Raw genomic sequence first — 18,023 nt, 5'->3', positions numbered from 1 at the left:
TAGACAAAAGTGAATAATGTTAGATATTTATTTAAATGATGAACGACAGCATTTTTCTTAAAATATTGTTGCAGATGAGCAAATATGTATATATAACAGTCCAACAATCAGTTGTGTTTAAGCATCCCGTACAAATTTTCCTGGAGTTTTTTTCGTCATTGTTTTTTGGGGGGTTTTTTGTGCTCTGATTGAAACGGAGAAATTTCTGCACGGCTCAAACTCATTCTTTCCAAAACAAAGTTTTTCGCTCTCGCGGTGTTCCGATCTCGCTTGTTTGCACTCGACGCTAAACCCCGCTAACGTATGGGAGCTTTCGTGTCGGGGCCGTTCACACCTCCGTCTGCCCAAACGCCCCAATGAACCGTTTGTTTTCCTCATTTTCTTGCTTTTTAAAGTCAGTCAAACTGGCTGCAGACCAGCAAAGCTGCACCCCAGGCCAATTGTCCAGAATTACTGAAGGATTTAATAGGTTTTTCCTAATTGACCGTGATTTTTTTTTTTATCTTCTCCTGGTAAATGATGTGGAAGCAGCGGGAGAGTGTATTATAGGCCTATAGGCACACAGGAGGTGAACTCTCTGCCACCACATTGCAAAGCAACCATCACATTTTCATCCACGTAAGCTGCAAAGTTTTCCTCTTTCCTCCTCCTTGTAGTTTATTATTTTCTGTCGTTATTTACATTTTCCTTCCTTCCTTCCTTCCTTTTTCCCATTCTTCAGTTGAATTTTTCCATCTTCTTGTTTTTTTTGTCTCTTGTTTTTTCTCTCCCCCCTCTACAACCCCGATCCCTTTCTTTCTTTTCTTCTTCCATTTTTTTTTCCCTCGCTCCTTTCTTCTCCTCCTTCAGTCCTGTTCTCTCTCTCTCTAATGAAGACTTGGGTCTGTTGCAGCAGAGAACAGGTCCAAGTTTCCCTTTCTGCTCCTGATTACATCAGCACATGCAGTCATGCTAGCTCTGCTACACACACACACACACACACACACACACACACACACACACACACACACACACACACACACACGCTCTCTTTTTGGAAAAAACAACTCATGACATCACCAACAGCTGCCCCGCTGCATGAAAAAGTGTTTAACTGTGTATGCACAACTGTGTGTGTGTGTGTGTGTGTGTGTGTGTGTGTGTGTGTGTGTGTGTGTGTGTGTGTGTGTGTGTGTGTGTGTGTGTGTGTGGTGTGTGTGTGTGTGTGTGTGTGTGTGTGTGTGTGTGTGTGTGTGCCTCCTCCCACCCATCATGAAGCATTTGGACTCCAGTAAGCTCATTCACGCACAGGAAGAACATGCAAACTCCACACAGACTCGTTTCCACTTGAAATCCAATCGTCACTGTCGTGCAAACTTTTGTACATGTGCTGCTGAACTAGCTTCATTTTTCTGACAAATTGTAGAGTTTTGTAGCAAAACACGAAACCAAACTAAGTTCAGTTTCATTCTGGAGTTCAGCTGAAGTGACTGAAACGGTTTTGGATGGAATGATTATTGGTTTGACTTTGCAGAAAATGTCTTTTCGGGGTTTATTGCTGAAGACTTTTCATAGTCTTGTATTTGAAACTGCATTCGAATGTTGGCTCGTGATGTCAGATCAGATCCACTCTTCCAAGAAGAGGCCGCCTTCCAGATCTCGGACCAAACCACTGTGCTGATTCGCACTGGGACGGGATCCTATCTGTCATCTCCGTGACTTTGGCCTCCTCTCCATCTGATCGTCCTCCGTCCGCCTTCCAGTCCTCCTATAAGCCACTTCATGTACTCTTTAACCTCCAGGAGAAATGAAGGTGTCGAGCCCCGCCTCTAACAGCCGGCTAATCCAACAGATCTGATCAGAAGCAGCCAGTTAACCTGAGCTTATCCGCCGCCTAAGGAGATCTGTTTAATGAGCTTACATTAAACCAGCGGCCTCGTCTCGCTCTGCCTCCATTCGGCTCCGACGGAGCCGCAGACGTTGTTTTATACAGAGCGTCGAAGCCATTTCCTGTCCCACTGGATCCGGCTCTCACTGCCTAATGTTTTCTATAGGTTCATTTGTGTCCCAGCCTTCATGTAGTTATAATTGCACTCCAGCTTTTTGTTTTCTGTTTCCGCTTTGTTTGGTTTTAATCTCTCGAAGCTGTTTGTCTTTGCAGAACATTAAGAGGCTCCTGTGTTACATGAACCTACACCCCTTGAATCACATCCATTCACACCATCACAGGACTCACACACACACACACACACACACACACACACACTCCTCACATGCCCAGGGAGAACATGCAGACTTTACACGGAAACACATGACCCTGCAAACTTCTGCAATTCTTCTCTAACGAATCACTTTCTTCAGTCCAGCGTCTTTACCTGTAAACTTTGCAAAATTAAAGCAGAAGCCTCTGGCATGAAGCTGATTGTTGTGATTTGAGACGTTGTACATCTTTAGAGAAGAGATCATCAAAAAGTGCATGTTTTTGATGCCACTCTGTGTTTTGTGCAGATTCATCGTCCTCGTCTTGTCCCTGGTTTGTTCGGGGGGGTTTTCTTGTTTACATTTTCCCCGTTTCTGTGTGTCTTGCAGAATCTCTCCGTCTGTGACATTGCTTTGTTGTGACAGGCCTCACAAAGGTTTCTCTCTGTCTCTCTCTCTCTCTCTCTCTGTTGTCACTCCGTTTTGACATGGCCGCCGTGACTCCGTCGATCTGCCGTTCCCTCTCCGAGTTCCCCCCCCCTCCCCTCCCCCTACACACACACACACACACACACACGCTCACAATCCCCCCTCCTTGACACGCTTGCGATGTGACACGAGTCGTGTGAACCTCTGTATCTCTTCTCTCCGTTCCGTCTCCCGCTGAGCTTTTCCTTCCATCAGAGCGGAGCTGGAAGTGTAAAAGCTGAAATGCCTGGGCCCGGCGGGGGAGAGTGTACATCTCGTACCTGTGAACACAAGACCTCTGGCGGTTCTGTCACATCTCGTCTCTTCTTCCCGCTCGCTCTCGTTCTCTGCTGGTATTTCTAAATTATACATGTTGAAGAAAGTTTGGGAAAACTTCCTCCAGACTGAGAACTTCAGGGTTCTCCTGGGAGGGGGGGGGGGGGGGGGGGGGGATTTCTTTTATTTGTGTTTTTTAACAAATGGGTCACTTTGCAGGAATTTGCCAGAATACTTCTGACAACTTGTTTCACACACTGATGGCAGTGGCTGCTGGTTTCAGTCCGACTGTAGTGGCACGCTCGCTGTTTATGCCTTGAGTGGTTGCTAGAGCTGATAAACAACATTAATAATCCAAAATGGAGAAACAAAACAACCATTTTTTTTTTTCAGGTCATGGAAACTCGCTGACTTTTTTTTTTTCTTTCTTTTTTTTCTCATGAGTAAGTTTATTAACATTCAGATATTCCAGCTGTCTCTTGTCACAGTTAAATAAAACCCTCTGCTTTAATTTAGAGTCACAGGACAAGGACATTTTGCCCAAGCTGAAAACAGATTGAGATCTTCACCTCATGTTCCTGGATACTTCTTATGAGTAACGGCAATACTCAAGGCTCTGGGACGAACATTTACCTTAAAACGAACCTATTAAACCCATTCTGTGGAAGAAACACCAAAACAACTGTTTGCAAAGCAGAATAAGATCATAAATAATTCTTTAAATCCACAGAAAACAAGGTTTACGAGACAATAAAGCACTGGAAAACTCACAGCGTGATCAAAATATGAGTAAATACAATTAACTGCACTTTTTCCTTGATAACATATTGTATTATAGTATTATGAGGGGCAAGACAAGCAGCAATAACAATTTATTTAACGTACAGGTTGAACTAGAGTTTTACCATACAATCTTACACTTACATTAATGAACTATATTGAATCCTGCAGTCGCAAACAGCTCTGATGTGTTGTAAAGCTACAATCACTTCTTGGTTCCCACAATCCTTTGCCATTAACTATGACATCCTGCGTACATCCCTGTAGAGTCTGTATAGTAAAGTAGAGCCGCTTTGTAATCTATCAATAATATACTGTGTATAGTACAGTAGAGACACTTTCTACTATAGTAGCGCAACATTTTACTAAAGAAGTTTGTTCGCAATGAAATACAGTCAAGCTGTTTTCTCCGACAATATCCTGGTTTTCCTGAAGTCTTTTGCCATCGACAGTAATACACATACTGTATATACTGTACACACTGGAATAAAATGCAGATTATATGAATCTGTTACAGTTACAGTGTACCTTCACATTTTGAATGTTGGGAAATAAGTGGGGGGGGGGGGGGGGGGGGGGGGGTTTGTCTGTGTTTTTTTGTTTTCATGGCTGCATAATGTGTCTCTATCGTGGGCCACCAGAGCCCCCGGGGGCCGGCTCTCTCCCACCCCGGCTGCTGGACGAGGCTGGGAACAATGAATCACGGCTGCCGGCTGCAGGTCGGCCGTCACAATTAACAATCTGTGATGTTTCTAATGACTGTCCGTGTGAGCTCTCCTCGCCGCCACAGACAGAAACCAACTCATCTTTTTATTCCGCTAATGATGAGTGACGAAGCAAACAAACCAGAGGGGGCAGGACTGAGTTGACCTTTTGCTCTCCGAACTGTACACGGACCGCGGCGCGACGACCTCCTCTCCTCCTGCTCCGGAGTTTTCTCGTCTCGTCTTGTGGGGATGTTGGACGGAGTTACTTTGATCCTCCGGTCACGGTGACATGTGGCTCGCACTCTTCGTCCGCTCTTCATCATCCTGCAGCATCAGTATGCATCGCCACGCTGTGAGCGCGCATATGCTGCTGTGAGTCACAAATCAGAGGAGACGCAAGCTCTCTGCTTTCAGTCTTTGCAAGCTCTGGTGCCTTTCTGGCCATCTGAGAGAGGAGGAGGAGGAGAGGAGGAGGAGGAAGGAGTGAGTCATGTAGTTAGAGTTTAATAAAAACAACTGCAGCTTCCAGAGCTCAGATCAGGAGGTTGTGGTGTTTGAGCGGAGTTGTGTTGGGTCACTTGGTCACATGAGGAATATGGAGCCGAAGTTCAAACCTGATATGCGTTTCCCAGACTCCGACTTTTCTTCATCAATTACCATCATCCTCAGATAGAGAGACGAGCCTCAGCCAGTGAAACCCGTGTGTCTTTGACACTCGGTGCTGCACGTTTACACAACTGACACCGGAAAACCGTTTTTTCTTTTGAGTCTTTCTAATGATCCTACTAATATTTGGCACATTATGATGTACGTAGAGGGGTCGTGGTGAGCTCTCTTGATTCTAGAATTCAGGGCCTCTCTATGTGCAGTTTGCATTTTCACAAATGAGTGTGTCTTTGGATGTGTGTGTTAATAGGTGAGTAGAACAGCTTTAAGGCAGCTAAACACGATATTTCCATTTATTATCTTTGCCAACGAAAGCTGGGTGACCAACGAAGTTGGCTGAGGTGATTTTTTTATCTGTGTATTTATTTATTTCTTTTTTTGTATGTATGTATGTATGAAGGTCTGCAGTCTACCGAGTGTAGTTCGAGTTATCATTGTTTTCCCTTCTTACTTCTGGGGCCACGCAGTGGTATTTCTACACTATTATCACAAGTTTGCATGTTCTTCTTGTGTCTTCACTCCCAAAAGATCATTTGCATTTTCATCTCTACTGACAGGAGCTTTTTAGCTTATTCTTTTATTTTCCTTTTAAGTGTGTACACACTGGACGATGCTTAACACCTTCATTTTCTCCAATTTGGGGATGAATAAAGTACTTATCTATCTATCTATCTATCAATCTATCTATCTATCTATCTATCTATCTATCTATCTATCTATCTATCTATCTATCTCTATAAATTGGAATCAGAACAGTTGTTCTCGTGATTTCCGTTGACTGCACAAAATATTGCAAATTTTACCCAATGGCAATATCCTAAATGACTGACCTGCGATAAAGGACGCGTTTTACTGTGCTGTGCCTTCGCACTCTGCACGTCAACTTATTGGGCCGACACTCATAATTCCGTCTCGATAACCAGTTGAAATGCGCGGCAGACAAATTTTTAAAAAACAGCGTTTGATGTTGATGTTTTTCTCGGTGGACCGGACTCTCTAGCGGCCTGGCTTTGGTCCGCAGGCCCTACGTTTCCCGCTTTAACCAAATCAGCCCGATAACACTGCGGACGTCACCTGACATTTCAGTTTCACCTTCGGATCAAGTCCTGACAAGTCGAAATCTGACTGAATCCAGAAAACAATACCTGCCTTCATCAGCGGCCAGCCTTTTTCATAGCCGTCCTGTAAACACAGAGCGACAGCAGATATTCCTCTCGGCAGCTGCAGAATATCGAGTTTAGGAGCGGCGTCCAGCTCTTTAATGTAAATTGATGCGGTTCGTTTTACAGGGGAAGTGCAGAAGTCTCACACAAAGACGCACACACATGCGCGTTGGTGCCTTTGCACCGGGGGGGGGGGATCTGTCACTCCGGCACTGATTTGGCATTTGTAGGTCGGTGGCTGTCGTGTGTGAGCATGTGCTCGTCCTTCAGGGAAACATGACACTGAGACGCGAGCATTGCTCATGTTGATGAAAGCGTGTATTCATTTAGGCTAATTTATGAAGCCGTCCTTCCAAATTTACTGGAATCAGCAGCCAGTTTGCATTTGGTTCTCGGTGGTTGTGAGAACATCAGTGTCCTCGTGTGGTAGGACATCGCGACTTTCCAACTTGGAGGAATCAGCAGATTGAATGCAAGTGCATTTTAATCTGCTGATTGTTGTTACCAATCCCGTCGCATTTAAATAAGAAAATAGAGCTACACCTCCAGAAGCCTGCATCAAAAACCTGCACTAAAAAGGAAATACACGAAATGAAACAAGCCGCATCAACACCTCGGTGAGCAATAAGGTTCAGGGTTGAATCACCCGTATGTACCAGGCATAAGGGACTTGAATGTGTTTAGTACTGAATGCATACCAGCTAATATTTTTGGGTAAACACTTATGATGAAATTAAGCGGGTCTTTGTCGCACGAGCACAGCTGTGCAGCGGCCGCAGTGTGATCTCTGGTGACAGAGTGGCCTTTCCCGCTGCAATCACACAACGCAACTGCACACACACACACACACACACACACACACACACACACAAATAAACAAACGCAGCCGGACCCACACAACCCGCACACTCATGCCAAGACAATGGCCTGCTAATCCTCGCCTCTGATTGGACGAGCCCAGATTACCCAGAGGGCACCAGCTGTCGGGGAGAGGCGAGGCCCAGTTTCCTCGGTATCACAAATGCAGACGCTGGTGGTTCGTTTCGCTCTGCTCACCAAAGAAACACAAAATATAACAAAAAGAGACGCTAGGAAAACTGCAGGTAGCATGTGGCTAACTGTGAGAGCTTGAGCTCGATTTCGCGGCTGATCTGAAGCGATCGACTCTGGTCAGAACAGGACCCCCCACCCCCCAACCCCCCCCCCCACGTTAAAATAGGAAGCGGACATTTAATACCACTGTAATGTAAACAGGTGTTACAGAGGTCCAACAAAGCCAGGTAGCTAAATTCTGCAAATGTCAAATATGATGTGTGTTTTATATTTAGTCTCTGTTGTCACAGCTTCCACCCCCCCCCCATACCCCTCCAACACAATCAGTTGCTGTCCTGCAGGTTGTCCACGTGTCCTCTGTCCGTATTTTAAAACGGATAAAGAATGAAAAAGTGAATTGCAGGACATTCATCAAACATCCACAATAATACAAGTTGTTTTGTTCTTAGCTATATATCTGAATGACCCCCCCCCCCCCCCCCCCCCCCCCCCGATACACATGCATGTTCTCAACCTCGCTCCAGTCGCAGCCGCAGAGGGCCGAGCCATGCCAAACTGAGCCGGCCCAACAATGTGGAGCGAGGGAGGAGACAGGAAGAGCGATCCGAGGCGCTGCTGGGCCGAGATAAGAGCGGAGCCGGCTAAACGATGGATTCAAGGGAGAGGGGGAGGAAATGGAGGGGAAAGAAAGGGAGATAAAGAGAGGAAGGGAGGAAAAAACGAGAGACGGAGCATTGAAAAAGGGGTGAGAGAGATTAACTTTCACTGTGTTGTTAAGCCTCTGGTTTGGCCTCAATCCTCCTCTTTTTTTTCGTTAACGTTGACCCTTCCGACTGCGTCATCACTCAACTATTTACACCTCCACACACACTCAAGTCAGTAAAACTAAAGGCACAGACATCTTTTCTCTCCTCAGCGTGAAATCACAAGGGCAAAGTGCAGATTTGCTGCGTTAACAGTGAACAGCTGTCATTTTTTTTTTTACAACATATGTTACACAGAGATTCTCAATTGTTTGACTCGTGAGCACAGAAATGATACAATATCTTATTCATTTTCACAAGTCAACAGCTTGTGGACAGTTTTTTATCTCTTCTGCTTTAGACTCGCAGCAAGTCCCACCTAAATATGCAAACGTTTAAAAAAAAAGCACTCAAATTCATGACTTAAGTAGAAGTACAGATACATGAAAAAGTGACTCATCTTCTGAAGTGCACTGGTTCTGAAATTTACTCTGAAAGTACTTTTCTATTATTATTATTATTATCTATAAATGTCAGTTGATCTGCAGGTTTGTAACTTTTTCTTTTACGTTTAAGACACTTTTTAATACATTTTCATGCCATGGGAAAATAATTTCAAACAGTTGTTGCCTGAAAATAGATTATTAGGAATATGCATGAAAGTCAAACGAACATGGAAATATACAAATGGGAACAATGCAATAAATAAAATAGTTATTGTATACATTTTAATGAATAAAATAACATTAAACATATATTTCATGATGAAGGTGTTAACAGTATAAACACTGAAATGTTTACAGCTTGCAGCCTTAAGTCTGTAATATAAAGTTTTCTCTTATTTTCAGAAGAGGTAAACGTCTTTTAACCACAGCTAAAACTGAAAATAAAAAAATCTATTTGTTAATTGATTAATGAATTAATATAACCATACAATAGCCACACATGTTATGGGTACATGTAATAATAATAAGAAAAATAATGAGAAAAATAAAATAAATAGAAGGGGAAAACTTGAAATGGCGGTGTAGTTATAGATTTCGTTCATGTAATATACAGTTTTACTACTTAAGCTTCAGGAATATGCTGTATTTCATGTTTTAACTGTATAGACAGGAAGACAACAGTGAGAATCTGTGGTCACTGACTGTCTGATCGCACATTAGTCTGAGAAACCATAGGGAATCATGTTGAATTGAATATATGCACCGGATGCAAAACTCATTGCATTTTCAATTAAGAGAGAACATAAACTAATTTCCCCTCCAAAATGAAGTAACGGAGCGTATGCACTCCTTCTGTAATGGACTTAATCCAGATTATTTACAGTTGATATAAATCTTAAGGAGACGGTTTCTGCTTGAGCACATGTGCTGCTGAAGCTGCAGGCAGAACTTTGTACGTGTGTGTGTGTGTGTGTGTGTCTGTGTCTGTGTTTTTATGTGTGTGTGTGTCACTGGGGAATTTATTTCCTGATTGGAAGAGAAATCCTGGAAAGAGACATAAACTGTGAGTGTTTCTGGTGTGTACAGGAGACGAGGACGGCCTGAAAATACAGCAAGCACAAAAAGTCAGAACATTTTTGATGGTAGAATAATCACAGAATGCGCTTTTTGGAAGGGGTTTTTTGTTGCTCGTTCACAGTTTTGCTTCTTCAATTTTTAGTTGTCCAGCCAGGAAATTGTGTATTTGTTCATTTTATAGTCTTTAAAACCCTTCAGCCATTCTTACTCTTACTTCTTTGAGTGACTCAATACGCCACCTTGTGGCGCAAACCAATACTGCAAGAATAACCAGGCTGGGCGATGCTGGAAAAAGATGTACCAGAAGTACATCAACACTTTGACATTGAGACATTAATATGTTTGTTTTCTGAATCATTGTGGACAGTTTATTAGTCATTTGCTTTTTCTCTGATGGGATTTTTTTATTGGGATTAGTTTTGCTCAACGAATATCACCTGTCACACAGGGGTTTTTTGCATACGTTTTCTATATATGACTTTCCAATTCATTAAATTATTTCAGATTTCTTCTCTCTGTCTCTCTCCTGCTGCTTTACTGCCTCTACCATGTAATTTCCCAGTGGGGATCATTACAGCTTCCTGCTTCCTTTTCTTTTCTTGCAGTTGTTTTTTTTTTCTTTGTAAAGCTGTCTGAGCCATGGTTTATTCTGTTTCCATTCATGAGCTCCTACGAATTGTAAAATGTGAATATCCAGGTCAGAACTGGGAGAGCAGCTCTGTACAAACAAACAGGAACGATTTCGAAAAAAAGCCTAAAGAACTGGATGAAACCTGGTATTTAAATGAATATGGAGGGAAAAGTTGCATTTTGACTATAAGTGTGTGATTGTGTGATTGTGTGTCGGTGTCGGACTGCTGGCTGCTCCGAGCCGGCCTCGGATGAAGTGATGCGTAGAGCTGGATGGACGGATTAAGCTTTGACCCATGTGTCTCTTCCCGTGTCCTTGCAGGGACGACAGAGCGGGTGTGTCTGATTCAGGGGACGGTGGAGGCGCTGAACGGTGTCCACGACTTCATCGCTGAGAAGGTGAGGGAGATGCCGCAGAGCACCCAGAAGACAGAACCCGTCAGTATCCTGCAGCCGCAGACCACCGTCAACCCGGACCGGGTCAAACAGGTCAGTACCACTGATTCTATTCTATTCTATTCTATTCTATGTTACATTATGGTATGTTTTATTCTATTCAAATTTTCTGATTAGCCCCAGACTTTTGTATTTTTCTATTGCTTTTCTATTCTATTCTCTGCTGTTCTATTCTGCTCTTTTGTTTCGTCTGTTCTATTTTAGTCTACTTTATACTTCAGTGTTCTTTTATATCCAATTCGTTTGTATTGTCTCAACATAATTATTCCATTCTATTTAGTTTCTGTTTTTTTCTATCAGTTCATACTATTGTGTTATATAGCACTATATTCTATGTTCTATGCTCTATGCTATATGCTATTCTATTCTATTTTATTCTATTCTATTCTTGTAAACAACTGAAAGTGTTTGCGGTTACTGAAGAATTTGTTTATGCGTGTGTGTGTGTGTGTGTGTGTGTGTGTGTGTGTGTGTGTGTGTGTGTGTGTGTGTGTGTGTGTGTGTGTGTGTGTGTGTGTGTGTGTGTGTGTGTGGCTGAGCCATTTTCTGTCTGAATAAATCTGAATGAGGCATGAATGAATAATAAAAAGGGGGGGGTTAAAAAAAACACTTGTGGCACAACAAACGTTCAGGCAGAGTGAAGCGGGCTGGAAGGTGATTAAAAAAAATAGGATTTGAAGGTTGAACTAGCAAGGAATCAATGATGACAAAGAGAAATGGATGGAGAGAAGGAGAAGTGAAGGGAAAGAACCTGGAGATTAAAATCTGACGGGACAGGAGGCTGTGTTTGACGGCATGTCGCATGAGCTGCTGGCGACCACACACACACACACACACACACACACACACACACACACACACACACACACACACTTCACACACACACACACACACACTTCACACACACAGCAGTAACCTGAAGATTCACACCAATAGAGGCTGTTTGTCACGAGGGAGGAGGTGCAAAGGACAGTATTGATCACTCCCTGCCTTTCCGCTTCTTTTATTCTACTTCGATCAAATGTTATCAAGATTATCTGACGCAAAATTTAAGACATGATGACATGAACCTTTATTAGTCCCACAAGTGAGACTTATTTATATGGCATGTCTATTTCTCTATTCATCAATATTGATCAGAATCACAGCAATGTGTATTTTTCCAGCCACTGACACCTTTCATGTAAACGCCGGACCTCAATGCTGGCAGTGAAGTCTGACCTTACCAATTTGCACTTCCACGATGTGGCCAGCCACCACAGTAATAAGAGGTGGTTTTTAAACCAACAACCACTGTGAGCTCACGCTTTACAACTGGAGCTGGAGACGATCCCAGCTAATAGAGAGGAGCACCCTGGACGGGTGAGAGTCCATACAGGCTCACAGGGAGAGAGATTATCACACACACACACACACACACACACACACACACACACACACACACACACACACACACACACACACACACACACACACACACACACACACACACACACACACACACACACACACGCACACAAACCACAGCCCTCTCACTACCAGCCCAGAGTGCTGGCCACTGCACCACTGGCAGCCTTGAACTTGATTTATACAGAATGAAACTATTTATCCCGAAGGTATCATGTTGGATTTGTGTATTTCAACCCAATAACAATAATTCATCTGGCTCAGGCAGGGTGGGCTGGATGGAGACGAGTGTCGGGAATCTTTTATAGACAGATATTTACAGCTGAGGCATCCACTAACTGGGAAAAAAAAACCAGAGCAGATATACAGTGCTTATAGAAATGTAAAAGAAATGGAGTGAACAATTATACGAAGTTCAAACTCAAAGTTTGTTGTTTGGTCGTTGTCTTCACGCAAACTCATTACGCTGCTGATTGTACAGCTAAATGTAAGTGTCAATACCAACTGTGTAATGGAGAACAATTAGTGCGGTCATTGATTATGATCCCAATCTGTTAAAGTGATTATCATCATTCTTTCTTCATGATTGCTTCCTATCGATCAGCCGGGTCTGGCATTGTTTCTGCCTATTGACTGTTCAGGCCTGGCAGGCAGGGCATTCAACCACACAACACACACACACACACACACACACACACACACACACACACACACACACACACACACACACACACATAAATATATAAAAACGCTTTCAGTAGACAGGACGTTAAAAAAAGGACTTTTTTTTCCCCCCTCTTTTTTCTTCTCTTATTTTTTTTTAAGTCCCAGATGTCCGTGTTTCTCCCTCGACTCTGATGTTACATCGGAGTTGCATACTTTTTCCCCCGGTGCATGTGATTTCTCATCCTCTGTCACAAGCTGAATTTGGGGCGCGGGTGGGGAAGGACTGCTACGCCTTCATGGTCCTGAATAATTATAGAGGCTATCAGACTTGTAAAGACATACAAGCAGACGCACACAACGCCCAGAGATAGTGTTTTCAACAGAGCACCGCTTTAAGGTGCTGCTGTGATGAGATTTATGTATAATTAATCAGGCTGCCCGCACACACTCACACAAACACACAAACACACAAACACACACACACAATAAATTCCCGATCCCACGCATACTTGACTGCCTTGAACTCAAACGTGCTTTTCAAAGCGGCTGCAGATAACAGAGCTGGAATGTTTGTGCACGCCGATGTTTTCTTCACTGTTTGCAAAGTTTCTGTCTTGTAGCAAGTTTAACACCAGACAATGTCAAGTATGACAGTAAATGCAATCGTTTCTTGTCAGAAATATGTGCGGATGGACAAATACTTTACCCTCCCTGAAGATCCCAGTCTGGCTCGGTAGCTTCAGTCTGTTACTTGTGTGATAAAGTCTATTATTTAATCTATTCCTGCTTTATTCTTATCTAGACTTGTATGATCTCTTCGGCATTTGTCCTTTTTATTTTGCTGTTCATGTTTATTCCACTCTATTCTGCTCTTTTCCAGTCTACTCTGCTCTGTAATAGTTGAGCCGGTTTTCTACTGTTTATTCCACTCATTCCCATTCTTATCTCATTGGCTTTTCTCATGTTAAGACCTGTTGTAGTTTAATTCTACTCAGTCCTCGTCTGATTTCGTCGTGTCTATTCCATTCAGCTCTGTTTCAGTCTGTTCTGTTGCGTTCTACTGTGTTCGGTTCAGATAATCCATTCCGACAGGGTTGAGGTCAGTCCTCTGCAGCTTTTTCACACCCAACTCCGGCTGCTGTTGCCAGGCAACCGCTGGAGATTGCAGTACTTTTACCATTCACAGTTCCCAACAACGGTATTGCAGTGGAATACTTACAAGGTTGCTTGCACAGATTACACAAGCGTCGGTCACGTTGTGTCAAAAGATTCTTCCAGATGTGACATTTGACCAATGCAAACTTTTCTTGCATCAGCGTGTGTGTGTGTGTGTGTGTGTGTGTGTGTGTGTGTGTGTGTGTGTGTGTGTGTGTGTGTGTGTGTGTGTGTGTGTGTGTGTGTGTGTGTGTGTGTGTGTGTGTGTGTGTTGATATTTGGTTTGCCTCTGCATCAGGAGCAGTTGGAGCTTGAGGCTGACTGACAGCTGAGTAATGCTGTTTTGGATGATCCCAGCAGCGGCGGGGAGACGGGCAGGCTAATAGCTGATGATATTTAAACACTTATAATAGAGGGTGAATCCCCCTGTTGCTCTTTAGGCTATTTATACCGAGTCAGAGAGGCCACTAAATGGGTTTATGCAGCATACAGATACACACTAATGTCCACTTACACAGGAGGAATCCCGCCCAATGCTCAAATAACTTTCGCATTCCTGATGGACACATAAGGAACTGAAATTTGACAACTTCAAGCTATAAACGGAGATAATTATGTCATTAAATGTAATAAATCAAACTGGTAAAATATAACGATAAGATTTGCTATAATTGGAATGTAAACATATTTTCACCATGACATGATGCTTATTAAGAGTCTCATAGTTGAGTATTTGTATTGATAGTAAACGTGCTGAAGTCAAGACAGAATGTGCTGATGAACGCTTCAAAAGTCTCTCACTCAGAGATTTTTATATAATATTAGAATTTAAAATGTTCTGCATGTAACATCTGCTGTAATCAGTAAGACAGTCAATATTCAACCAGTCAACTAACTACTCCATTAATCAACTTACAATCCAACCAGCCAGCCAAACGTCCAATCAACCAACCAACAAAACAAACAAACTATCCAATCGACTGATGACATCTGCAATCAATCTTCCAGTCATACAGACCTCCCGTCCAACCAGTCAATCAATCAACCAGTTAACCCACAAACGATCCAACCAACCAACTAATCATTGAAGTATAAAGCTGACCAGTCAGCCAACAACCATCCCACCAACCAAACCAACAAAATGAAGCTCCTTTCAGACCATCACAAGTAACTTAATATGTGTTTTTGAGTTTAGGCGTATCAGCAAATTATCAGCAAAAACACTGAAAAGATGCTTTTGTCAGTAATCTTTACACTTAAAACTTATTGCACTAAAAATGTACCCTCAAAACATGTTTTATATGTCTTGACTTCTGTTGGAATTCTGTCACCATTATTGGACTTCCATCGAGATCCCTGTGTCGGGAAAAAGAATGTTTCGTTGTACAGTAAAGAGTTGAGGAAGAAGAGAAGAACAGAATGTATTCCAATATGTATGAAAAAGGTTGAAATCGATTGAAAAGGAAAGAAAACAATAAACTATAGGGTCAAAAACCACAAAGCTCTGAAAAGATCACAATAAACTATATGATCAAAAACAATAAACAATAAAAGATAACCATAAAAATAATAAAACACACACAAAGTCTTTTCAGGAGCAGAGTTTTAAAACATTCTGGTCATTGTAGAAACACTCTTGATTAAAAACTCAATTCCTGTTTGATGGGATGTTGGAGTCCGCTTAAAAACACAAGTCTAAATTCACCCCCTCATTCACATGTTTGCCTCTGAAAGATGAATCTGGGTCGGTTGTGTTGCAGCCATCAATTGTCTATTTCTGCTGGGGATGAAATGTTGTCTTCCTCTTTTCAAGAGTGGTAGCATGAGAGGATGGTAGAGAGAGAGAGAGAGAGAGAGAGAGAGAGAGAGAAGTGATGTTTGAACTGAGAAAAGCAGGAGGAACTTTGGAACAAAAGACCGCAAAGAAGAAGCAGGAGGAGGAGGAGAAACAAATAATGCGAGAAGATGAGCAGAAGGGAGATGGAGCCGAGTCAGAGACACGAGTCTGCCTGGCTGAGTGGGTGACGGAAAGCTGGAAGCAGATCTGAACTCTTGTTAGTGGACAGCTGCGCCGTGTCGCGGGGCCTCGCTGGAAGAAGCAGCTGTCCAGAGCAAGAAAAACACGGGCGACGGACGACATGCCACGCTCCGAGGCCACATAGCAGGGGCGCGGAGCGGCGGCGACCGTGATTTATGAGGCGAATGAAGCCTTTTACCAGCTCTAATGAGGACTGACATGACATGTGGATGAGGAGGGTTTACTGGAGGACTGTTACCACGTTTTATTATTCAGCGCTCGCTTTTGTTTCCCCCCCCCCCCCCCGAGTACACCCTTGTAAAACAGCGTTGCGCCCCTGTTCACACTGTCGTGTGCTCTCTGATGCTGCCGTCGAGAGTCCGGATCAAAATTTGAATATTCATACTTTGCAAAGGCCAGAAAGTGCCCTCAGCAAATGACTCATACAAGCTGGCGGGCCAATTGAAGCCTAAACAACAATTCCAGCACTTAACAGACATTATAAAGTCACAAAGTTCGACAGTTGGGTGTCTAAGTTAAATTTACAATGCAAATCTGTAAATCGAAAACAGGCCGTATGAAAACTATTGCTGCCGGAGCTTCATATATTCGTTAAAGTAACTTTAAAAGTAGTGGCTTTACACATACTTTATCTTAATTTGAATGTTCATGAGGCAACGGTTATACATTAATCCCCCGTCCCTGCAGATAAGTCCACTGTTTATCATCGGCCAGTCAGCCCGCGATCATTTTCTCGTTTTTAAAACGCCGTGTAGTCAGGCCGTGTAGAAAACTTCCAGTACAGTAGCACATGAGCCTCAGTCATTGTGACACAAAAAGCCGCGGCTCTCTGGAGATCCGCCGCCGCGCTCTGTTTACGTGCAAAGCACCATCCACTCCCAGCTTCAGTATTACTTTCATATTGGCGGTGAAACGTGCTTCATGGTGTTTGGAAGGACGCTGCAGAGCTGGAGCTGCAGTCCCCGGTGGGATCGGCTGTAAATGGCCTGTGGTTTTGTTGTGTTTTGTTTTGGGGTTTTTTTGTTTTTTTTTCCCGGGACTATTTTGGGCCTTTATTCAATCTGCAGCAGAACTTTGACACACAAGATTTTTACTCACACCAGTTCCACTCTGGGTTGTTTTCCAATCCGGCCTCCTTCCTGTGGACGTTTCCTGTGACCTCTCACCTCCTGCGCCAACACCTGTTTCCTCCTTCCTGTTATTGCTGGCCATGTTCCGGAAGCTGGCCATAAATGTGAGGAGAACGTGGAGTCTGACGAGCGTCGTGTCCGATGATGGGGAGGAGGGGGGTAATGCTCAGAGCTTCGCTGCCAGGAGATAAATAATTCAAGTTTCGGCCAAAATAACAACAACAACAACAACAAAAAGTGTAATATTTGCCAGAAGTCAGGAACAGCTCTGTGTTGTTGTTGTTGTTGTTGTTGTTGTTGCAGATTAAATGAATGAAGCCATGAGAGCTAACCGGGGATAGTCTAACATGTTCCAACCAGGCTCCCGTACTATCTCACCGGTCTGGTCACCAGACTGAACAAAACGTTGATTTTTCCACTGAAGGGTAAACGGCAGCAGTTATTTGGGACTTTTGTTATTCAGGTAAACATATTTGTCAGGATCTTGTCAGGACTTCCACTGGGTTGGCCGATGGAGAGATATTTATTTCTCTGTCTTCGTGGCGCCGGGTCCTTGAGCAGAACATCGAACCCCAAGTGGTGTGTGAGCGCCGTGCATGGCTGCCGTCACCGCTGGTGCGTGGCTCTGTGAATGTGACCAGAAGAGCTCGATAAAAATGAATAGACCTTTGCTTTTTTTTTTTTTTTTTTTGGCACATTTAACCGCAAGAGAAGCGGTAAACTGTGATTTACACGTCGCCTTTAGAGGAAATTTGACTTCTCCACCTAGAAAAACTGTCTTGAAAATGGATTTAAGCTAAACTATTTATCAGTTTTCTCCAAACCGGGTGGCATTATTTGAGTATTACTGAGAGGAATGAGGTTTCAATGCTCTTTGTAACATCTTTACAGCTTCTTGATATGTTTCCCATGGCTGTGGGATTCACATTTGTTGCTGTTTCTGAAGTAAAATCTTCTATAAAGACTAACAGTTTTTTGGATATT

At 43.2% G+C, this 18,023-nt stretch overlaps 1 protein-coding gene across 2 annotated transcripts in view; it reads left to right on the top strand.

The window, feature by feature from the left end:
• The window catches only part of nova2 (NOVA alternative splicing regulator 2), an 82,303-nt gene that overhangs the window by 51,570 nt on the left and 12,710 nt on the right, over window positions 1-18,023 (top strand). For both annotated transcript variants that reach the window (XM_080509669.1, XM_080509668.1), the window contains one exon: window positions 10,510-10,676. In XM_080509669.1, coding sequence (XP_080365795.1) covers window positions 10,510-10,676 — 167 coding nt within the window. The remainder of the gene's footprint in view (window positions 1-10,509; window positions 10,677-18,023) is intronic.

The sequence above is a fragment of the Blennius ocellaris genome (assembly GCF_963422515.1).
Source record: "Blennius ocellaris genome assembly, chromosome: 2".
Lineage (NCBI taxonomy): Eukaryota > Metazoa > Chordata > Actinopteri > Blenniiformes > Blenniidae > Blennius > Blennius ocellaris.
Note: the sequence above shows the minus strand (reverse complement) of the source record. Positions and strands in the feature narration are given on the sequence as shown.